The sequence below is a fragment of the Vombatus ursinus genome, unplaced genomic scaffold (genome assembly GCF_900497805.2).
Source record: "Vombatus ursinus unplaced genomic scaffold, bare-nosed wombat genome assembly UNPS02011014.1, whole genome shotgun sequence".
In the NCBI taxonomy this organism is placed as follows: domain Eukaryota; kingdom Metazoa; phylum Chordata; class Mammalia; order Diprotodontia; family Vombatidae; genus Vombatus; species Vombatus ursinus.
The window spans coordinates 2,154,294-2,179,489 of record NW_020950792.1 but is presented as its reverse complement, the minus strand read 5'-3'; the positions used below and the strand labels follow the sequence as shown (position 1 = coordinate 2,179,489).

The following is a 25,196-nucleotide window of genomic DNA, read 5'->3' as shown; positions in this document are numbered from 1 at the left end:
GGCAAACCAGTCCAGTACCTTTGCCAAGAAAACCCCAAATAGAGTCAAAGACTGAATCTAGAGGCTTCACTCATTTGTGAATGTAGGCAACAAATATTATTCTGAGGAATCCATAGGCTTCATCAGACTGCCAAACAGGTCCATGACCCAAAAAGAACCCCTAGATTAGATGGTCTGGCTGTAAATTATCTGAACTACCCTAACAAAAGTTTTTCTACATGTATCTTTTGTTTAAGGAGAAAGACAACTACCTTTCTTCCTTCAAAATGCTAATATTCGATAACAGGCCTTGAGAAAATCAGTAGTGGTCCTAACATAAGACCATTTCTCAGTTTTAAAAAAATCCTCATTTTTACTACAAACTTAAATATGAACATTACAATATGGAAAGAGCAAAGGATATTAAATAATATCAACTTTAAATAGTTTGTTTTTTAAAGCAGTGTACACTATATTTAACATAGAAACAAAATTGCCCTGTTTCTTTGTGTCCCCTTCTGGCCTACTTTCTTGTTTTCTTCTGCATATTTTTTTAATGCTTTATTGACCATTGCTCAATTTCTGAGAAGCCCAAGAACATAAAATAGATAAGTATACTACTCCTTCTTCTAACCATGAAAAATAATGACAGGGAAACATTTCATGGTTTCTCCTATCAACCTGGATTTAGGATTGGTAGGGGGAAAAATTGACAATAAAGACAGATGGCATCATTATTGAAAAATATGTACTCCTAAGCACAGGACAGGAATTTAAAAGGCTCTAAATGAATCTGATAGGTGGTCATAATGAATCAAGAAACAAATGTGATGTATAGAGAATTACCACCTTCTAAAAATACACATACTGATTGTGAATAATGGCCCAAAATTGCTTTTGGGGGACTAAATGAATTTTCTTTCATTTGGACCAAATTATTTAAAAATTTTATCCTTGAACTCAAGGCTAGGCTACCATTGAGTTCTATTGGTCAAAATAATTAATCCTCTCTGTTGCGTTCGTACCAGGCTTACAGAAAGCTTCTTGCCTAATCTAGAGACAAAGAAGATGAGAAGTGTCCTTTATGGGTACTCCTGTTTCCCTCCCCCCTCACCATTTGGTGACATCTCCTGCTCTACTGGGGTTTTCTGATAGGCTAGCAGTAGACACAGAAGACAAATGAGTTAATCTTTAGATGCCTCATTACTGCCTTAACCCTACAGTTTCTTGGTGTCCCCACACCCATCTCATCTCCACTGCTGGGAACCTTTATGTAGATGTAGCCAAAATTTATAAGCATACTTATACTTTTGGTACCTCATTTTTTCCTCAGCAATTTCTTCCATTTCCCTCTTTTATCTGTTTAATCAACCAGTGTCCAGCTAATGAGAAGAGTTATGTACTCTGGACTTCAATTGAAGAATCTAATAGGTTAAGCTGGGCTAGGGGCAGGAACTGGGTTCACAGAACTTGAAAATGAGAGACAAGAATGCCTATGCTTCCCAATAATCACAACTACAAGGTTTAAAGGAAATGACCTTGCATAATTGAAATCATCTTGCTTACTTTTTCGGTGGGAGGGGGGTAGTTGGGAGTATATTTCAAATTCAAAATTTAAAAAGAAAATAATATTAGAAATAACTAATAATTTTTTTTTAAAAAAGGAAATGACCAACTAATCTGAAATTAAATCCTTCCATGGCACTGCCCAAATAAACTGACTTATTAAAGAAATGTTTCTGCCACATAACACTCTCATCTAGCAGCTGAAGATTCACCATCTCTGAGGGAAACAAACAGAATTCCACCTAATTACAAAATTAGATTCTAGGAGATATCAACAGTAACTGAGGGTTTGGTTTGGTTTTTAGATTTTTTTTTTAAGAGGGTCTTCATCATTAAGGGAAGAATAACTTGATAGTCTGAGAACCTTAGTAAATGGAGATTTTGGTTTCAAAAAATTGAAAAGTTCAATCACTTGCCCAATATATAAACAACTTTTCCTCAAACTCAGTCCTTCCAGAAGCAAACTCCCTAAATCTGAAATGGTTGATTCTTTTTATGCCTTAGGGACTAGGGAAGGGCAAGGCTGGTACCTTGAACTTCAAAGGGGTCGGAGTGAAAATCCTGGAACTCAGGAAAAATTCAACAGCTGCTCTATTTGCTTCTGTTGCAACAATGAATCCCAACACCACTTTCTTTTTTTAAGCTGGTTTCTGGCTTATTAACTCCAAATCAGGGTATTGTAAAGAGAAATCACCTCAGTGGAATTTAAAAAAAAGAGAAAGTTCATTGTAATTACAGTATTTCTCTAAGTTTTCCTCTGTCAACTTGAAAAAGAAACTTCGAATAAATCCCTCTTACTTGACTTAGCAATATAAAAACAAAAGAGCAAGAAAAATCTTTCTCCTAGTTATGACATGTCAAAGATATTTATTTCAATTAGTAAAATTTCCATCAAAACCTGTTGAATGAGAAAAATGGTTTAATAAAACATTAACTGATGGAAGAAACGTTTTCCTTCAAAACCAGCAAGTAATTTAACAACATTATGTTTTAATATGCTGATGTGTTTTATATATGTTGCTCACTTTATTTCCTACTTCATTCCATTTTCATAGGCTTGCCAAATAAGAAATCCCATTATAATGTCTTCATAAGGGTAATAAAAGTCCTAACAAGTAGACATGTACTGCAAGAGCTGATAAGGGTCATTTTTAATTATTCTTTCTGATAGAAATTATTATTTAAAATAGCCGTCTTCAGGAGATGGAGTTAATAACCTAACCCTGTAAATAAGTGTTGTAAAAATGCTTGCAGCTTAGAAAAAGGCATACCATTTGCAAGTAGGAGATTTACAGAGACATACAACCTTTATGTAGATGTAGCCAAAATTTATAAGCATATGCCATAACACATTTTTAAAAAAAATCTGTAGATCTATTTTTAAATTCTATTTGACCACAACTTTAACTTAACTTATACTCAGCATGGATCGGAGAGGGAAAAAGTACCCTGATTAGGAGTGGCATATATTAGGCATTGTCAAGCTGTCTTTTTATTAAAATTCAGAGGATAAAGGTTAAAAAAAAAAAACACCTCACCACTGGATACAGTGGTAATTTTGTCCTTTGCAACTAAAGCAATACAAACCCACCTTAGAAGTATCATACAAAATGGCCACTTGGAATCAAACACTTTAGTGCAGAAAACTGGTAATTCTTCCACACAACAGAAAGCCTCAAAGACCACACTGTATGCCTGGCTGGAAAACAAGCCTCTCATTATCGCAGGAAGAAATCCTACCTACTAACCTTCAGACACTTAAAACCCACTGGGAGCACTCTGAAAACCTTACAACTGGTTACAAACTAGCAAGATAAAAGAGAAAATATTTTACTTCACCTAATCATTTTATGTTCCAAATCAGGAAACTTCCCGCAACTCAAATTCAAGAATAAAGAGTGGACATTTCTGCTTTTTGTCAAATGTGGGGGAAGTAGAATTTTTTAAAAAAAAAATTTTCTTTCCTATTTCCAAAGCTGGAGGAGCTTGATTACTTTAAATTGAGTTCACCGTTTTCAAACGAAGGGAATCACCTGAAATCACTCTATACTGAGGTTGGGTTTCCCCACCCCACTCAATCCTGTAGCCTTTGAGTGAACTGATCATCATCCATTTTCAGAAGAAAAGGACATTGTGCACCAACAAAAGAAAAAGAATTTAAGTCCATGTAAAGTTCTTTTCGATACAAAAAGGTCACTAACTCTAGCCAGCAGTTCCCCTGTGCGTTAATAAAGCCTTCAGTGTGCAGAAACAAAAGGAGGGCTGCATTAGGCTGCAATCCAATTGTATTTCTCTGCTAGTAATAGCATACCCACCTCTTTCTCTTTGGGTTTTGTTCTTGAAAAGAAAAAAGGAAAACCAGGTAATAAAAAGTGGTTTTGAAGAGAAGCTGCTCTCCTTAACCTATTCCTCCCTTCCCCCTCACTGTGGGGAGGAAAAAAATGCCAGGAAAGAGAGATATGTAAAATGGTGGAACTATTTAAAAACAAAACAAAACAAAACAAATAACCCCCCTCCCCCAAAACCTAGCTGAACCTTGACAAGTCACTTTAAAAAAAAAAAAAGATGCAAAAGCCACAAATCAATTAATTTTTTTAAAAAAATCTCCACTTTAATCATGATACAGAGCCGCCCTTGATCTGTACCAGCCCTTAGGGTGCTATTCATAAATCCTAAATTTGCATGGGATTACTCTCCATTTGTAAACAGTTTCTTTGTGCAATAGGATAGGAGTTTGAGCTGCAGAGAATTCATCCAAAAAGTTTTGAAATACATTTTGCCAGATTACTATCAGATAAGTAAGCTACTCCCTGAGTGTAATTTCGCCTCCGTGTTCTTTTATGGAAACTCACTTAACTCCTTCAGATCATGACCACGCTGCAGCTTAAATGAAATAAGATGTACATAAAACAAGGAGAAGGAGAAGAAGAACTTTTAACAAGCAGGGGTTGTTGAACTATGACATTACTACTATCATAGATCTAGAAATGGAAGGGAAACTGAGGCCAAGTCTTCTCAAACAGTGTCATAAAGCCTGTTGTTTTTTGGTCGTTTTACAGTTGTTTCCGACTCTTTGTGACCCCATTTGGGGTTTTCTTGGCAAAGATACTGTAGTGATTTGCCATTTTTTCCTCCAGCTCATTTTACAGATGAGGAAACTGAGGCAAATAGGATGAAGTGACTTGCCTACGGTCACAGAGCTAGTAAGTGTCTGAGGTCAGATTTGAACTCAGGAAGATGAGACTTCCAGGCCTAGAACTCCACTTTGTCACCTAGCTGTCTCCATCACAAAGATAGGAAATACCTAAAACAGAATTTGAACTTAAGTTCTCTAACCCCCAGAATCTGTGATCTTCAAATGGAAGTATTCTTCTCATGTGAACAAGAAAGCTAAGTTATCCTGGACATGTAGAGCAGAGGACCTGAGTTCAAATCCTGCCTCTGACATTTAGTAGTTGAGTGACCCTAGACAAGTCACTTCAATCTTTCTCAGTTTTCATTTCTTCATCTGTTAAAAAAAAAAAAAAAAAAGGACAATGAGAGGACCTAACTGGGGGGAGGGTTGGGGGTGAAGATCAAAGGAAATGACAGATGTAAAGTACTTTGCAAACTTTGAAGCTATAAATGCAAGTGGTTATTACTATTTTACTCTGTCTTCCCAGGGGTAAACACAAAATCAAGGCAGATAAATTCCTTCTTTGAGAACACAGCGACATCACTCTTCACTGACTGTTCACTCATAAGGCATGACCAGCATTTTCACAGCCCCTCTCCAGTCTCAAGCCTCACTATTCTATTTTCTTATCTCCCTGAATCTGTCTTGTTAATGAGTCAGAAGAGATAATGAGACCCAGCTGTGGAGGTTAAGCCTGGGAATCCCCATCATTCCCATCCTGGAGAACCAGGAGGCTGTCAAAAAAGGATTCACTTCAGACAAATAGCATTGCTTTCTTATTCTCATGCTACCCTAAATGCTCCATATTTCCCTGGGAAAAAAAAAAAGACAAGTGGAATGATTTCTAGCCTTCACGTCCAGAAGGAAACAGGCATTTAAGATTTCTTCTCTCTCCTATGCTAGGTACTTGGACAAATTATGGCATTTATCCCTATTACACCTCTTTTCTCTTTCATTAGTGGGTCCTGTTCTTATCACTGAGGAAACCAAATTTTGATATTCTGCACAAAATTCCCCAGTCCCTAAACAAAAAAGGAAAAAAAAAATCCTTGCACAGAAATTCCATTTCCCTCAGAAATCAAATGAAACTTGAGTTTTCTGGCAAAACAACAAACTGTCACTGTGGAGACACAATGTTTTAAAGTGCCCAACCTGTCCAAATGTTAGGATATCATTAGAAATGAACACTACTAACAGTGGAGAGACTGCTTTGGGGTAATAGTTTCAATTGAATTTAATGTTAATCTTATAGGTTCTGGGGATGTTTCAAAAGTAGGGAAGTGAGGAAGTCAGGAAAAAAATATTTGGGATAAAATATATCAGAGAGCACTGTAGAAATGTCAGGAAATACAGCAGCACGGTGAGTGGAATCAGTCACAGAAAGGAAGTGAATAGGTTTATCCAGAGGCAGAGAAATGTAGTAGAAAGAGCCCCTGATTGGAAGTTAGAGCACTCGTAGTCCACTTTTGCTATCCAACCACCTGGGTGACCTTGAATAAAACACTTAACCTCTCTGGTCTTTGGTTAACTCCAATATCAAATGAAGGGGATTACCTAATTATTCTAAATCAGTGATTCTATGGTAGGGTTCTAGAGTGCCACTGGAAGACCATAAAGGGCAAGGGAAGGGCTTGGAGGATGAATATAAAGAAATGTAAGAGCCCTTTCCCTTGTGCATTTTGTCCATCACAGCATATATCAAAGCAATACTACTTTAAAAGAAAGCCAATATGGTGTAATGGTGGATAGAATGCTGGGCTTCTGAATCAAGAAGATTGGGTTCCAAGTCCTGCTTCTGATACACAATGTGTGACCATGAGCAAATCACTTAATCTCACAGTGTTTAAGAGAAGATATGGATGTGCACTTGACAAAGCATGTAGGTGCCAAAAAAGGAGCTATCAGATGTGCACATAGAAAAAACTCCATGACCACAATCAAAAAAGGATAGAGAGGATCACACAAGACAAAATGGATTAATTTTGATTACATAAAATTAAAAAGTGTTTGCATAAACCAATAAAGCTAAGAATAAAAGGGAACCCACAGGGGGAAAAAAAAACTGCTGAAAGTTTCTCTGCTGAAGGTCTCATTTCCAAGATGTATAAGGAAAACATTCAAATTTATAATAAGAGTCATCTTAGTCGTCTCTAAATGACAAAGAGTCTAATGACATGAAGAGGCAGTTCTCAAGGGAAAAAACACAGGTCATATGCAGCCATACTTAAAAGATTCTGCAAAACACTAATAGGGAAATAAAGATTAAAGCAATTCTGAGATTCTATTTCATACCTATCATCTTGGCAAAGACAACAAGGAAGGAAAATAATAAATGTTGCAGGGGCTATGGGAAAACAGGCACATTGATACATTGATGGTTGGTGGACCAATGATCGGGTATAACTTTTCTGAAAAACAATTTGGAATTATATACAAGAAGTTACTACATAGCACGTCCTTTGACCCAGATACATATCACTGAATACATTGATCCCCACAACTAAAAAGAAAGGAAAAGAAACAAAAGAAAAGAAATAGGAAAAAGGAAGAGGTTCTATATGTATAAAAATATTTCTAGCAGTTCTTTTTGTGAAGGCTAAAAACCAGAATCAAAATAGATGCCTTGGGGCAGTAAGGTGGCCTTGGAGTCAGGAGGACCTGAGTTCAAATCCAGCCTCAGACACTTAACACTTACTAGCTGTGTGACCCTGGGCAAGTCACTTAACCCTGATCGATTCACTAAAAAGCCAGAAAAAAAAGGTGCCTAACAATTAAGGAATGTAGCTTAATAAGTTGTGATATATCAATGAATTGATACACATTTATTAAGCTTCCACTATGTGCCAGGTCCTGGGCTGTGGGGATTCAAAAATTGGCAAAATACGTTCCCTGACCTCGAGGGGCTCAAAATTGAATGAAGGAGACAACATGCAAACAAATAAGTACAAAAAAAAAGCGCTATATTATACAAGGTAAATAGGAAATAATTAATAGAGGGAAGAAACTGGAATTAATAGGAATTGGGGGTGACTTTCTGTAAAAGATGGGATTTTAGTTGGGACTTAAAGGAAGCCAGGGAAATCAAGAAATAGAGATGAGGAGGGAGAGCACTCCAGACACAGGGAATAGTGAGAGAAAATACCAGGAGCCAAGAGATGGAGTCCTGGAACAGCCAAAGAGGCCGATGTTATTGGATGGAAGAGTATATGGGGAATATGGTGTAAGAAGACTAGAAAGGTAGGAGGGGGCTAGGTTATGAAGGGCTTTGAATGCCAAACAGCACTTCTTATCTGATTCTGGAGACAATGGGAAGCCACTAGAGCTTAATGAGCTGGTCTGACCCACACTTTAGGAAAATCACTTTAGTGGCTGAATGGAGGATGGACTGGAATGGGGAGAGACTTGAGGCATGGAAAGACACAAACTGATTGTAGAGTCAACGAAGCAGAACCAGGATAACAATTTATACAGTAGGATGCTGAATGTGGCATCAATATTTTTATATATAGCCCATGAGGGAATTTGTTTTGCTTGACTATGCATATTTGTTATAAGGATTGATAAAGCTCTTCCTTTTTCTCTTTTTTTCCCCATGGGACAAGAGGAATAAATAGAATTGTTAATTAAACTAAATTCACTCATTCATTCATTCCTGACACTCCCCTTGTCTACTTTTAGTAGTATCAAAAAAAAAAATAAAAAATAAAGAGAAAGAAAAAAGAACTTATTTTTGTTGCAGCTATGCTGGCTGTTAGGAATCAATGGTTATCATAGCTGTCATTTTACTAATCCATTCTAGAATTTTCCCAGATGACAAAGTCAAGCTCACTTGCTTTTTGTTGCCTTGACTCTCTTCAAATTTTGGAAATCAACGTGTTTGGGGTTTTTTTTCCCCCCTTGAACCTTTATTCAGGAGCTTATCTTTTCATACTTGGATTAATGGCCTCTCTGCCCACAGTCTTTTTTCCACTTCAAGACACCATTCTCAATCTTCCTAAGGTAAAGGCCTTATCATTGCCACTGCCCTGCTCAAATAACTTTCTTTGGCCTCCAATCTCCACTAAAGACAAAATATAGACCCTTTTATCCTGTCTCTTTAAGGCCTATCACAATTTGGCTCCAACCTTTCTGTCCAACCTTATTAAACATTTGTTCCCTTTAACACATGCTATATTCCAGCCAAAATGGAATACTTGTGTGGGTCATCTTGATATCTTAAGAGCAATTCCTCTGTCTCTGTATATAAAAATCTCTAACAATATCTTTGTTTTCTTTCAAGGCTCATTTCAGATACTCCCTCCTCTATCAATACCCTGAGTTGAAAATGTTATCATCTTCCTCAAACTTGCCTATAGTACTCTGTCCATAACTCATCCTTGCCTCCTATTCTCTAATGCATATATATTCCAATGTATCACAGTGCCAGACATTCTTCTGAGATTCCCTTTCATATATTTCATGTATCTCTTGTATATGCCTTGTTATTTTCATGCTATCTTTCCTATTATGATATAGATTCCTTGAGGATGGGCTAGTTTTGCTTTTTTATTATATACTTAGTACGGTTCTTAGCACAGAGAAGGTACTTAATAAATGCTTAATGACTTATTGTCTATCCTTCTGTTATCCCCTGCCCTCAATGGACATTTCACCAACTTCTCTGGTCATGTACTTCTTTGAGTAGACCTCTTTTTGCCCATAATTTTCCATTGGTAATATACTGCAATCTATATGCACCATGCATCCACATGTCCATTATCCTTATGATCTCATGACATGCATGGGAGATAACTTGTTGGGAGATAGCTTTTAAGAAAATCAAACGCTTTATTATAATTTAACAAAGAGCCAGGACAGCGGAACTTGGTACATTTTAGTGAATTGTATGACTATAAATATATGGTCTACTGTAGGGTTTTGTTTCAGAAGGACTGTTATTCCCTTTCCATATTTTCATATTGATGTTGATACGTAAAAAAATTCTCAGAAAGACTTTATAGAGATGAGAATTAGGCACATAGGTTGGCAGCTATTTATATTTTCTCAATTTCAGCTGTAATAAGTGATATTTCAAATTGGGATCTTCCTTTTTTATTACAGAAATGCTGACAGATCTTTTCCATTTTTTTTTTTGTTTGTTTGCTGTCCTCCTGTTTTCATTCTTATCTTAATATGATCTGGTACCAAGCTTTCTTTAAACTCATTTTCCCCTCTACTGCACCTTACTATTTTATGAGCAGATCTTGCTCCTAATTTTCCTTTATCTTTCAATACAAGGTTTTACAAATGAGTATGCAATCTGAACCAGTGTTGCCCTTGGCTGGCTGATCTCCCTTTTTGGCAAGATCAATTGTTTGTTGTCTGAGCCTCCTTCATTCAGGCTCAGAGTTGTGGCTACTGCCTTACACTTTTCCTAATTATGTACGAAATGATGACAGTCTGCTTGGATGACTGTTTCCTATTCCTAACACTGTTTACAAACCTGCCAGTAGAAAAACAGAAATCCAAAATCCTCTGTTCCAATGCCTTAAAAAAAAGTAGATGCTTAATCTTTGCTCAATTTTAATAGAATCCAATAGGCCATTATTAAACACCTACTAGGTACAAGGCAATGTGGAGAAATTAGAGATAAAAACAAAGAGTTCCTACCCTTAGGAGTTTACATTCTAGAGGAGAAATACATTTAAAGAGATGACTACATAGTTGATCATTTGAAGAACAAAAAAGCACTAACAACTAGGGAGACTGGGAAAGGTTTCCCATGGATATTCCTAGGATATGACCTGAGCCTTGAAGGAAGCTAGGCACTCTAATATACAGGGGAGGTAAAGCAGAGAGATGTCCAGGCATGGGAGAAAGCTTATGAAAAATTATAAAAGTAAGAGATGGAATAACAAATTAGGAAAACAGCTAGATCTGGCTGGCTGGAAACTAGAGTATGTGAAGAGAAATAATGCACAATAAACTCAGAAAAGCAGGCTTGAGTGATACTGCACAGGGCTTTAAAAGTCAAGCCAAAGAATTTATATTTTATCCTACAGCTATTGATGTTTTGAATGGGGTAGGGGTCAGGGGAACATGGGAGACTTATATGGGCAAACCAGATTATTTTGAGAGCTGTGTAAAAGACTAGAGAGGCAAAAGACTTAAATATTTCTTTTTTCTCTACAGGAAGTCTTTGAGTACCATATATCCAGAGTTTGCTTTTCATGATGTCCTCAAAACTCTGTTTAATCAATCAATAATACTGAAGAACCAGGGACGCTTTAATTCAGAAATGTATCAGAATAACTTATTGTTATATAAAACAACAGCATCTGTGAAGAACATGCTGTATTAAAAATAATATTTATTATACGGAAAGGAACAGAAAAACATGCCAACAATCAACACTAAAAATGAACTTAAAATGCCATAACAGAGAATACCATGAGAAGTCCATACCTGAGGTATGATTGACATCTTCTTCCGTAAGTCATGAAGTCCTATTTCAGTCGTCAAAATCTTATCAATCCAGATTTTACCTTCAGGTTCTGACAACCGAAAAAGTGCAGCAATGAGGGAGCTTTTCCCAGCTCCTGTTCGTCCCACAATTCCAACCTGTAAACAGAACCAGCACAATGGTTTTAAAAGAACATAGTAGTTTCTTTTTCTTTCTTTCTTTTTTTTTTTTGCTGATGAAAAAATGGATATTTATATGAAGAAGGGTTAAAATCAGAATTATACTTCTGATAGGGAAAAGCCATCAGTAGTTTAATGCCAATACATGAAAAGTCAGTTCTCTCAATTATCTTCATTCCTATATCGGAGCATCAAGCACCATGGGAATTTCCTACATCAGTAAGAGGTCTACAACGGCAATAAAAAAACACTTATAACAAGAATATATCCATTTTTTAGGGCTATATTAGTTCAACTTAGTTATTCTGAGATAGGGAAAGCAAATCTATTCCTGATAATGAACAAGACACTATTCACTGTAATGAAAGGAAACATTTTTCAAATCCCAGAAAGTGGGTTTTAGTGATTTGATCTATAAAAGGATGATCAGTTGCTAGTTATACATAACAGCAACACCACCAGTATAATCCCTTGCTGATTATATCGGTTCTTTCATCTGGACAGCTCAAAACATTTTATAAAACAACACTCCCAAATTTCATATAGGAAAGCTGTAAGGAGAATAAAATGTTTTTTCACCAAGAGAAAAACAAATTACAAAGATTGGAGAAATCTTCACAAGTGACTCAACACATTTCTAGATGTAGATAAAATAAACAAGAACAGAGAGATTAGAGTGTAAAACCAAAATAATGGACTCTTCAAAAAAATGCAGGTCTATTATAATGGATTATATGTAGTATACTATGGATAAGTTAAGGATCCACAAGCAGAAACTGGTATCTATAGGCCTAGCAACTAGAAACTGCCAAATGGGAATTATCCAAGTGTAGAAAGCATCTTTATTCAAGGCTTAAACATGACAAAGATAATTTAAGAAATGCTTTTACTGAGGTAATAAACAGTGAAGTAAAAACAATTAACTTAGTGAAATAATCTATTCTATCTAATCTAAAAATGTTGAGTTTTTTTTTTAACTCCATATACTAACTCAAAGGTATCAAAACGCATGTATCTGAATTCATTATTTTTTAACCTAATAAAAAGTGTTCTTATATTAGTTTTATTATATCAAGTGCCTTGAATCTGTACTTAGGCAAGATTTACCCATCCAATGCCATATAAGTCACATGGTAGCTGAAAGAATCCTCAACTGGCAATTAGGAGACACAGGTTTAAGTCACAAATAACTTAGGGACAGCCCTGGAAAGCACTGTTCCTTTATAGGATCCAATGCTCTCTTCTTTAAAATGAGTTCACAGAGAAACATCTATCTAGATATAAGTGCCTTGAATACCAGATTAGTGGCTCCTATGTAGAAATTAGCTTGTCCATAAACAGTACATCGGCCACGCCCAAATGCAGAAAAACATTTAGGCCTATTTAAAATTACTAGGATTGTTAGTTATGACTTCGGGTAAGTATGATAAATAAAACCCTGCCCAAATGGGAACTGGTTCTACTGGATTTCTCTGCTTTTCCAACTCATCAAAGGCAAAAGAGCTTGCAAGGACCTAATTGGTTTCAGTGTGAACCATGCTGATTACAAATGGAAGTAACTTCTTATCTTTCAAAATGCCTTTTTAGTTTCCTTATTTTAGGGTCATTGTAATTAGCACAACTCTATACAAAAAGGTACACAGTCTCTAACATCCGCACAGCACGTTGTGACAGCTGTAGGACAAGACACAGAGACTACTGACTTACACAATCGTAACTGCACCTTTGCAAGTAACCACTCATACATTTGCACAGAGCAATTAACAATCCACAGTGGGGGAGTCACAGAAAATACTGATTTATTTTCAACCTTTATACCATCTATTAATAGGCTGAGAAAAGGCTTCTATGAGAATCCATTTGGTAGAATAGAAAGAACTCTGAACCTAAGGGTTAGAAAATCATGGTTCAAAGTCTCACTCTGAAACATACTTCGGGTGTGACCACGGATAAGTCTGGGCCTCAGTTCCTCACCGGGAAAATGCGGATAACATTGCTCATTCTCCCTAGTGCATCAGGTTATTGTGAGCAAAGAGCTTCCTTAACCATATAGACCTATGTGAGATGTAAGGGCTTGTATAACATCTATACGTACATTAGAAAACCGTGGTTCAAATTCTCACTCTGAAACATTCTAATAGCAGTGTGACTATGGTCAACTCCAGGTCTTAGTTCCTCATCTGGAAAATGCGGATAACATTGCTCACGCTCCCTACTTCACCAGGTTATTATACGCAAAGAGTAAAGGGGCAGACTGAGGGAGAGGGAGACAGAGAAGAGAGGGAGAAAGGGAGAGCAGGAAGGAGAGGGAGGGGAGAGCATGGAGACGTAGCTACTGCAAAAACTCTTTTATAACTAAAGCTCCTGTATAATATTTCTAGATAAATAAATGGAGCTAAATCTGATATTCTAACAGACCCAAGAAACAAATCAAAAGTCAAGTTATTGTAACATTATAACTCAGAGTCTTACAATTCAATTTTCCCAAAAACCTTTTAAAATCTCAGGTAATCCAGCAATTTCTTTTAAGTTTCCAGAATACAAATTTGGGGCCAGCTTCTAATGTTTCTTATGCATCTCCATGTAATAGGGATTCTTTAGGTAGTTCACATATTATTGCCTCGTTGGTAGCTTAAAAGTCACATTAAAAAATAACACAGTTAAACTTGACGCTTAAGAAGGCTGCATGAGAGGAAGTAATGCTACGTTTGGAGTTGAAGGAGCTCAGGTTGAATCTGGCCTACGTACTTGTGTGACCTTAGGCTAGTCAATGAACTTTCCTGGGTCTTGGTTTCATCTATAAAATCAGGTTCGACCAAATGATTTCTGTGGAACTTCCCAGCTCTAAAGCGATGCTCCTAAGTAAGCACGTTGTTTGTAACCACAAGATTCCTTCTGGCAATAGAAGTAACAGCATTTCAAAGTCATTTTAACCAACATCGTTAATCTTTTTTCTGACCTCAGACTCTCTATATCCATGTTTGCTGACTGCCATGAAGGTATTCAGCGCTGCATTCATATTTTCATGTCAATGAGGTATGTCATTCATTAAATCGCTCATCTAGTACACAAAATGGGTCTGTATGAAGAGGAAGGGCTTAAGAAGACTACCTTTAAAAATAATTATAAACTTATACCTTGGTAATGGATGATTCTAGTTATATTGGGGTAAGCCTTGTTACCTTATTATTCCATATCAGCATATCATCATTCATTTATTCCTTCTACAAACACTTAAAAGTTCCTATTTTGTAAATTTATTGTTGTTGAGTCATTTCAATCACGTTTAACTCTTTGTGACCCCATTTGGGTTTTTCTTGGCAAAAATACTGGAGTGATTTGCCATTTCCTTCTCCAGTTCATTTTACAGATGAAGAAACTGAGGCAAACAGGGTTAAATGACTTGTCCAGAGTCACACAGCTACTAAGTGTCTGAGGTCAGATGTGAGTTTAGGAAGATGAGTCTTACTGATTCCAGGTTTGGTACTCCAACCATTGTACCTCCTAGCTGCCCATTATGTACATAATACTATCCTATACGGACTAAAAAATAATGTTAAAAATCTAATTAAAAAAAAACTAAAAAATAAGAAAAAAATAAAAAACAAACAAAATAAAAAAATCTAATCAAATTCAACAATTCGGCAGACATATGAAAACGTCTACTGTATGCAGAGTGCTATACTACATAATAATGATTAATTGCTAGCAAAGCTCCTTACAAACATTATGTCATTATTATTATAAATGTTATACCATTTTTATTATTTTATACAACCGGCTATGTGCTATTATCCCCATTTTACAGATAAGGAAACTGAAGCAGTCTGAGGTTAAATGATTTCCATACCTTGTAAATATTTGATGCTAGATGTGAATTCGGGTCTTCCTGACTCCTAACCCTAGGGCTCTATCCACCACACTACCTAGCTACATACTGGAAAAATACAGAGCTTAGAAAATGCATTATTTCTGCCATTCGGTAGTTTATACTTTAGCAGTAAAGTAAGACATATGCACAGATAATGACACAAGACCCGATGCATTAAAGAGACACAGAACAAAGTGCTATCTAAGGATATAACATCAGATGTCAAGTCTTTAATTTCTTTCACATATCTCCCCCACTGTAACTTTCCCCTGCTCCATTTCAAAATCACCTTCCCCAGTAATGCCTTAGTTACCTATTGCCAGCTATTGCAATAGACTTTTCCCAAGCTACCATAACTTTAATGTACCCTACACAACCACAGCAGAGTAATGTTCCCATTGTAGAACTCTGATCACATCATTTCCATACTCAGAAAATGTGAGCAGTTCCCCAGTGAACTCTAAAATCCTTAGCTCCACTTCCAGGTTTTCTACAACTTGGCCCTGACATATGTTCTCAGCTTTATCTCATGAAACTTTTAATCAAACATGCAACCCATCACTCATCTAGACAATTTACATTCCCTACAATTTTCCCCCAACCCCTCACATCATATACCAAGATGAGTTCCAACATAAAAGTTGGAATATATAATTTACATATGAAGTTATATCATAAATTAGAGGAGCAAGGAAGAAATGACCATTCTGAATTATGGATAAGGGAAGATTCTGTGATTAAACAAGTGATCTTCATGCCAGCCATCTTTCGTAATCCCTCTACGTGACTTCTTTCTTAGGGAACTGCACTCAAATCAATACAATGATTGCTTCTGGAAAGGGTATGTCAACCAACTGCCCTGTTGTTCCACTCACCAATCTTGAGACAACTGAGAACAAAACACAGTATGCTGGCCACTGCAACACTACATATGGTCTCTTCTTATCAGAATTTGAGCTCCAGCATGTAAGGCCAAGGATTGACTAGCTTTTTAATTTGTATTACTACCAATTAGCACAGTGCCTTGCACACAGAAAATGCTTGAGAAATGTTCTTTTCTTTTATTCATTCATCCTATGCCTGTAATATACTTCCATTCCCTCTCCTTATCTGCTGACAGACTTCTCACTTTTCAAGTCCTAGCCTTCCTTAAACTCTTTATCTCTCTGCTTCTCCTTGGATCTCAGCAGCACCCTGAATATGGCCTATGTACTTAACATATTCTAGGTTATTAGGATACCTGTCTTAGATCCTCTACTAGCCCATAGATTTTGAAGCTGTCAAGATCAAAATCTGTGTTTTATTTCTCATGTAACAGTATATAATACAAAACAATACCCATTTGAAAAATGTTTGTCCAATTAAATTAAATATTATCATGAAGCACAATGCAAGTGAAATCAAGATTCTGATCATGCCACTAGAAAAGAAAATGGTGGCCCACAATGGTGTATTCTGCTTCCAGGGCAGTTTTTAGTAAGATATTAGCAGCCTAATTGTGCCTATGGAGGACTGAAAAGTGGAAAAGATGGGACATGTTTACTGTTGAAAAGGAAAGAAGGCATTAACACATACCTTTTCTCTTGATTTAATGAGCATAGTCAAGTGCTTCAGTATCACAGGTCCATCCAAACTGTAAGAGAAATTAACATTGTCAAAGATGATCACTCCTTCATGTGGCCAGTCTGGTGGTGGTCGTTTCTTGGATTCCCAAGGGGCTTCTTTTTCAAGATCTGTATACTCGATTACTCTTTCTACGGATATCATCTAAAAGACAAATATGAAGACATAAACACCAAAGTTAGTCTGGGCCAACAGTATTCTTTTAATTTGGCAAAAGGTAGTTGGTTACATAATTACTTTTTTTTTTTTTAAATTACTAGCCGGCCATCAGATAATTAAGTTGTAGCAAAAGTATCTATTTGTATAAATTAAGAGTTCAAAACAATCTGCCAAATACAATGGTGTGCAAGAGTTTTATTTTTTATATTCCATTTGAAGACTGGGGAGAAATGATCAGTAGGTCAAATTTACAGGTGAGAAGATTATTCCTAAATTAGATTTTCTGAGAGGAATATAACCTATTTTCTGACTACCAGTGACTAATGTAGTTTTCAATGAACTGAATTTATATCATTAAAATGATTAATTTATATCATTTTATCAAATTTATATTTATCAAAAATTTATATCATTAAAATAAAAAATCACTAAAATAAGATGTTCACATCTAAATAACAACTTTATCTTCAAATGACCTTATATTCAACAGGGAAAAACAACCTAGGCCTGTAAATGACTTAAGTATGACGGAAAATTAGTAGATGATCTTCTGTTACATTCAATGTCCAACTTGTCCTATGTTTTCAAGTTAGGACTCCATCTCGAAGGCTCTGAAAATTTATTATAAAGTCATCTCTGGTGTAATAGAAAGAAAAAGTTAGAGATCCCTTAGTTATTGCAGGGGTTTGATTCATTCAATGATCTGAGACATCTGATGATTTGACACCCTTACTCTTAAAGAGAAGGTGGGCATTCACCACCTAGTAATCTGTAGTCATGTCAAAGACAGTGATAGTACATCTTGTTAAAATCAGGACTATCTGAGACTGCCCTTCAACCCTCAGCAACCTCTTATTGTATTGGAATAGCCAACTCAACACTTCTTCCTACTTTTTCCCAATCTTCTAGTGGAAATGCTAAAACTTAAAAAACACCATAATTCAAAAATTCAAAAACTGGAAAATTACCTCCCCCCTGAATATAAGCTCAAAATATTGGATCATTCTGTATCAGAAAAGAGGACCAGCTCATTAAGAAATAATAAAGCATAGTTTTCTAAAAGACTTAGCAATAACCTTACTAGTATTTCAGAACCTGCCTCCTACAGAGAAATTTATTACATCTGAAGGTAGTTTGTGATGAAGCTAAAACCTGCTGACATAGCACACAGAAGACTGAGAAAAAGATGTATTACATTTTATTTTGCATTAACTTTAAACAGATGGAAGAAGGATCTAAAAAACTCTGTTAGCCACAATGTAAAAATAACAGTTTTAATATTTTCAACAAGAAATGCTTTTATGTCACTTAATAGCAAGGGAACTTGAAAAGACTAAGAATGTAAAGATAAATATTACCATATTCTCAACTTCGGCACTTTGTCTAACTCCCCACTGGAACATTCCCATAAGAGTGATGGCATAGGACAATGCCAACCCAACTTGCCCAGCACTCAGAGCTAAAGGATAAGGAAGAAAAGGAAATAAAATCAATTCAAGATTATCAAATCAAAGCCCAGTTACTTCACCTATCTCACATACAAGTGAAAGATTCCAAATAGAAGCTTTTTTTTCAATCACAAATATATCTATAAGTATTATTTATGACTATCACGTTCCTGTTTTTTGAAGTAGTCATACAATCATATTCCTTGCCTTCTCAATGAGTGGGGGAAGGCTGGAGGGAGATAATTTGGAACTCAAAATTTAAAAAAATTAATGTTAAGATAAGTACAATTATTTTTAAAAATAATCATGCAACTTGAACTTTAATTCCTACTCTGGGCTGAGAACTGTACTAGATACTGGTGATACACAGACAATGAGATAGTAACTGTCCTCAAAGAACTTTTTTTTCTACTGGGCAGATACAGCATGATACAGATACAAAATAAACACAGGGTATGTGGTGGTAAAGAGGACCACTGTGGGCAATAACAATAAAGGGGGGGAAGCAAGAAAGGCCTCTAGTAGTAAGTGGGAGTAAGTAATCCAATCATGGAAGACATTCTGTACAAAGGGGCAGACAGGTAGGAGATAGACTATGGTGTAAAGGGAATTATATGAAGGCTAATTGGGCATTAATGTAAAATGCATGAGGAGAGTAACATATACGAAGTCTTAAAAGATGGGGCTGGAGCCAAATCATGAAAGGCTTTACACGCCAAAAAGAAGAGTCTGCATTTGACCATTGAGGCAATTGGAAGCCCACAATAGGGAAGCCCTTTAAGCAAGAGAATGACATGGTCTAAAGCAGTACTGGCTTGACTTTTCCTTCCTCCATCCCCTAACAGACACTTCTACAAATATTCCATCTGCCAAGGCACTCCGTTTGTGTTTGGTTGCCTTCATCAAATCAAAGAAAGATAAAAGGAAAAGGCAGACCACAAAGTAGTTCATCTAACCGAACCACATCCATGCCTCACATTTAATACAACACTTCTTCAGTGTTTTAGTAGCAATCCATGAAAAACCAAACAGTACGGGACTTGAATTTCAATGTAGAGGCGGGAGTTTCACTGAGTAACTGTAAACACAACCATAAATTGTGATCATAACATAAATAGTTCATCCCATCTGTACTTACTTTGGGCTAGAACCAGGGAACCAAAGGCAGTAACTACGACAAAGATGGCACAGATGGCGTCCAGACGTACAGCAAACCATCGGGATGTAGTCAAAAATAAGAACCAAGCCTCTAAATGTATAAACCATAATGGGAATAATGCATCAATAATCAAGAATTTGATGTAAATAAAGTGTGAGAATATTTTATTTGATTGGGCTACAAAAGATACATAGGCTTTCTAGGACTTTAGCACAGAGTGGGACGAGTCATTCAATATTAGATACACAGACATGCCTGGCAAATGTGAGGGACCTCAGAAGACTATGAAATGCTAAGTAACACAAGGCAATATATATGGTCTGAATTATGTCAAATGGCGCAAAGGTTTTTTATAATGGGTGCATTGCAAGATTCAACTTAAAGGTCATTAACAGAAGTCACAGTTGCATAATAAAAACCCAAGCTTTCTGAGTAAGCTAAAAAGAGTGGAAAGGATACCGAACTTGGGCATCACATATTCTTTCCATTCTACTCTGGGACAGCCTTTGCCATTCACTGGCTACATGACTTCTGGCAAGTCAGTTCATGCACCTCCACCTACAAAACGAGTGGGTTGTAGAATAATAATAGTAATAACTCAAATGTATATAGACTTTTAAGGTATGCACAGCACTTTACATACATTATCTTATTTAAGTCTCACAACACCACCAAGAAGTATTATTATTCGCATTTTGGAGATGAGCAAATAAGAGTCACTTAAGTGACTTGCTCATGGTTACATAATTACACAAAATCCAAACCAGGATTTTATTAAATCGAGTTAATCTTAACGATTTTTTTCCCCAAAAGTGTTTATCATGAATTATGGCACTTTGTAAGAAGTTGCCTTGATATTTCTTCCCATTTTGAATGTAAATTCTCAGGGGTAAGGAAGCATTCTTTGTCTCCTCCAAAACAGTTAGAACCACTGTTACTACCATGCATGGGTACTTGAAGGACCAATAAGGCCATTTTGTGTCACCATCTTGTTGGAATTACGATGTACCTTTCTAAAAAACAAACAAATAGTAAATAATGGAGTTTGAAAGTTTACACACAAATCATTTTTATTTCTATATCCTAATGTTTTCTTTTGGGATAGTGATTACTAAGTATAGGCTGGCAGATACTTTGAAATTTTGTCAAGGACTGAATGTCAGTGACATAGAGATCAAAGCATGTGGGACATGAAGTATATACAAGATTCAGGAACTAAATTTTTATCTTTAGAGCTTGATTGTTTTTTAAAAAAAAGGCTGAGCTATACTTTGTGTCATTTTGAGGCCCCTAGGGGACCTGGAGCCCCCACAAAAGTAACTCAGTGATGCCTGGCACATAGTAGGTACTTAATAAATTATGTTTATTGATTGACTGCAAAAATGATGTCCAGTATACATTTAAACATACAAGTATTCAAGACACAGTATGGTACAATGGGAAAGAGCTATGGGTTGTCAAGAATTGGAAGATTTGAGGAAAATCATCTTACTGAGCCTTAGTTTCTTTGTAAGTTAGAGTGAGATTGTAATACTTAATTCCTAACATCGTAAGTTTGTCATAGAGATCAAATAAGATAATATTCTCAAAGAGGCTAAATGTATCTTCTCTAGTTTTTCAGAAGCTGCCTCCTACAGGAAAATGTATTACATATGAAGACAGTTTGTGGTGACTATGAAAACAGCTGACATAGCACATAGAAGAAGGAAAAATATATGGATGTAAACTATTCTTAATACCCTAAGAAAAAGAAATTGTAAGGAAAGAAGGAAACTTTGACTATGGAAAGTAGTATTAAAAACAGTGAAGAAGGGAAAGGAAGGCATGTCAAGGTGAAGAGGGATGGCAGAGAAAGGGAGGGAAGGAAGGCACAGAAAAGGGAGAAGAAAGCTAGCAGCAGGAAGAAAAGGACAAAGGGAAATATGTCAGCTCTCAAATTAGGAAAGAGTGAAGGCCACCAGGGTGGGGAGGTCACAACCTGAACAGGTGGTAAATCATTCATCCTTTACAAGAATGGTCCCAAAGATGTACAGACCTGAATGAAGATCCTGATGAGCGTCAAATAATTCCTGGAATCTTTGCTCAGCTCTGTATGCCCGGATGGTCCAAAGCCCTTGAAGAGAAGACGACAAGTGGGAAAATACTGGGCTCCGAGCTGCAAAGCAGAAAGAGAAACAACTCATTCAGGCAGAATAATGCCATGTTCACTTGCTCAGTCCCACCAGTCATAGAATCCAGAGAACTGGAAGGTTTCTTAGCAATCATTTTGTTCAACCCCTCATTTTATAGGAGAAGAAACTAAGGATTGGGGAGGCTGAGTGACTTGCCTAAAGTAACGTGGTGAGAATACAAACCTAAAAGCAATTTCTAAACCAACTGAAGTTTTTAGTTTGTGAATCAAACCTGTCAAAGAATAGTCCCGGGTGCAAATGAAGATAAAGAGGCAGCTTTGCTGCTCCCAACTTTCAGGGTTTATTTTGTAAGTCTATTCCTCAACCTTTGGGCAAAACAGTTTTCACTTGGAACATCTGGAATTGAAAGTCTTGGTCCAATATCTGTTCAAATGACCTTCCATTGCAAATTAAAATCCATCTGGAGTGCTGCTTTTGCTATTTTGAGTAATTTTTCATCACGTGAGTGCATCTGAGGAGCTCTTCCTTTGTGCAGACTATGCTTGAATAGTCTCTTTATAGGTCACTCTGAAAGGGGGATCCAGGTATTGTACTTGTGTCTGTTCTCACATGACCTGCTCAGCAGAGATGGCTTTCAGGAATCCCGACTTTAACTCCAGGAGATCTGGGAATGCTTTTATGACTGCATAGCTGGAAATTCGGTCCTGTCATTTGGTCTTCATCATGGCACATGACGTTCCTAGCACATTTTCAGTATTGGAATGTAGGCTTAATTGCAAGGCCAGGGCTCATAAACATGAAAAACCCTGACAAGTCCTACCATTCTATAGAAATTCATTTTGGTTAGGGAGTTGATGTCATGTTACTTGGCAGATTGTATCTTTCATCTATTCTAAGAAAGATTTGCTTTCCAAATACTGTTTAACAACTCTCATTCCTTCAGCACATCAGTGTCTAGCATGCTACTAAACTGGCATGATTCAGCTAAAGGTTTTCATTCTCTCTCATCAATGGGTCTATAAATAAAGTTTGTCAAGACAGATCAGGATGGGACCTCTATCTTTGCAATAGCAAAATTTCATAGTCATTACTATCCTATCCGAGAGTGAGTAACCACTGATACCTGGGGAGAAGTAGAGAATGCTGGTTTTAATTATTCTTATACTTGTATATCTACTAAGAAGAGAAGTTAGGGGTGGGGGCAGCTAGGTGGTACAGTGGATAGAGCACCAGCCTTGGAGTCAGGAGGACCTGAGTTCAAATCTGGCCTCAGACACTTGACACTTACTAGCTGTGTGACCCTGGACAAGTAGAGAGAGAGAGAGAGAGAAATTTAGGAAAATACTGGGTTATTTATAAGAAGAATAGGTTTTTCAAAGACAGATTGACGGTCTCCATCTAAGGATAACCTCTAGGCTCTGTCCAGATTAGGGCAATGTGAAGAGAAATCAAAGAAGTGCCCCAAATTTCTGGATAGTCACCTTGTGACAAACTTAGGAAGATAGGGAAACAATGGCACATGGCAGACAATCATGGATGTGCTGTGACTTGCACTGAAGGAAAGAATATCTACACAAGCCTTTTGGAGTCTCTGTAAGTAAGTTCAGGATTGTATGGATTTTACCAAATCATAAATCAGAAAGGAAAAGGGAAGAAACTGCTTAAATTATTTTTAGGGTCTGATCCCTGAATGTTGCACAAGTAGTAGCTGAAGACTAATATGGAAAAATCACAAAAAAAGAAAATTATGCTTCTCCATTAGTACAATATAAATGGCATTAAGTTAATGTTTGTTAAAAGGCTGTATGAGCCAATGACTTTTAGAAGCATTCCCTTATTTTATTTACATATTATTATTATTTATAGATTATCCCCTTAGTTTCTTTTTCTGTGATTGTCCAAGTTATGGCACAGCTCCACTCATTTGAAAATGGAGAGTTTACTATACGAATTAGCTTAGTAAATTATAAATTTACCCTCTCTGCTCTTCTATTTCTTTTGAGGATATTATTTCAAGGTCTATTTAAAGTGTGAGGAAAACCCAACAAGAGTGATGTTTAAATGATGAAACTCAGTACTGCTAATAACTTACATACTGTTTAGTCTCTCTACAATGCTTAGCACCTGCTATATAATAATTGCAACTAACCAGGGAGGAGAAAGATCTTTCTGAGCTTGTAATAACATATGACTAAAAAGTACATCCTCTGTTTTTAATTTTTCTTTTCCCAAACAAGAAAATACATTACATTAGGAAATTTCATTTTGCATTTTAACTCCCAAAATGAAAAAAAAATAGTGCAATACTCTTAAGAACAAAGGTGTTGTACATATAATTTTGATACGATATATGAATAAAAAATGTCCAACTACGTCACTTGCTGTTGATCCCTGATAGTCCATCAAGTGTAACCAGTACTATCTAAGGGAAGTAGATGACTTTTTGCCATAAACAAGTGGTGATTAATGACAGTATTTTCTAAACTATTTGTCAACAAGTGCTTGATTATCATGAAATGGAATAATATCATATGTGGATTTTTAAAAATGACATCCATGAAAGATGGTATTTGTAACTCATGAGACCTTTGTCAATATTAGGGTAGTTGGAGGGGAAAAATTGTATGTACGTATATATAGATATAGATAGATAGAGAGATAGAGGGCACAAGGTGAGTTGAAAATGAAGGGGTCATATCAGGAGAATAAAATTAAGGGGTGAGAGAGGATTATACTAGGAGAAGGAGAAAGGGAGAGGTAGGATGGAGTAAATTATCCCACAAAAAACCCCCCAAAAAACAGAAAAGAAAAGGCTCTTACAATGGAGGGGAAATGGGGGAAGGTGACAGGGAATGAGTGAATCTTATTCTCATAGAATTTGACTTAAGGAGGGAATAACACACACACTCAATTGGGTATGGAAATCTGTCTTACTCTACAGGAAAATGGGGGGGGAAGGGGACAAGAGAGTAGGGGGATGATAGAGAGGAGGGCAGATCGGGAAAGGGGGTAATCAGAAGCAAGTACTTCTGAGGAGGGACAGGGTCAAAAGAAAGAATAGAATAAATGGGGGTGGGGTGGGATAGGATTAAGGGAAATAGAGTTAGTTTTTTCACAGCATGTATACTACGGAAGTGTTTTGCATAACTGCACATATATAACCTATATTTAGTTGCTTGCCTTATCAATGAGGGTGGGTGGGGAGGGAAGAAGGGAGAAAATTTGGAACCCAAAGTTTTAAAAACACATGTTTAAAAAAAATGTTTTCACATGCAACTGGGAACTAAGAAATACAGGAAATGGGGTACAGAAATCCATCCTGCCCTACAGGAAAATTGAAGGGGAAGGGGATAAGAGAAGGGGGGGGAGAGATAGAAGGGAAGGCAGACTAGGGGACGGGGTATTCAGAATGCATGCCATCTTGGGGTGGGGGGAGGGGCAAGATGGGGTGAAAATTTGGAAC

General features: G+C 36.6%; 1 protein-coding gene across 1 annotated transcript in view; it reads right to left on the bottom strand.

The window, feature by feature from the left end:
• ABCC4 (ATP binding cassette subfamily C member 4) overlaps positions 1 to 25,196 on the bottom strand; it is a 261,117-nt gene that overhangs the window by 36,548 nt on the left and 199,373 nt on the right. The window contains exons 22-26 of the mRNA XM_027855684.1: positions 21,637 to 21,756; positions 19,581 to 19,691; positions 18,353 to 18,453; positions 16,788 to 16,979; positions 11,165 to 11,320 (exon numbers count right to left, since the gene is read on the bottom strand). Of these exons, the coding sequence (XP_027711485.1) occupies positions 11,165 to 11,320; positions 16,788 to 16,979; positions 18,353 to 18,453; positions 19,581 to 19,691; positions 21,637 to 21,756 (680 nt within the window). The remainder of the gene's footprint in view (positions 1 to 11,164; positions 11,321 to 16,787; positions 16,980 to 18,352; positions 18,454 to 19,580; positions 19,692 to 21,636; positions 21,757 to 25,196) is intronic.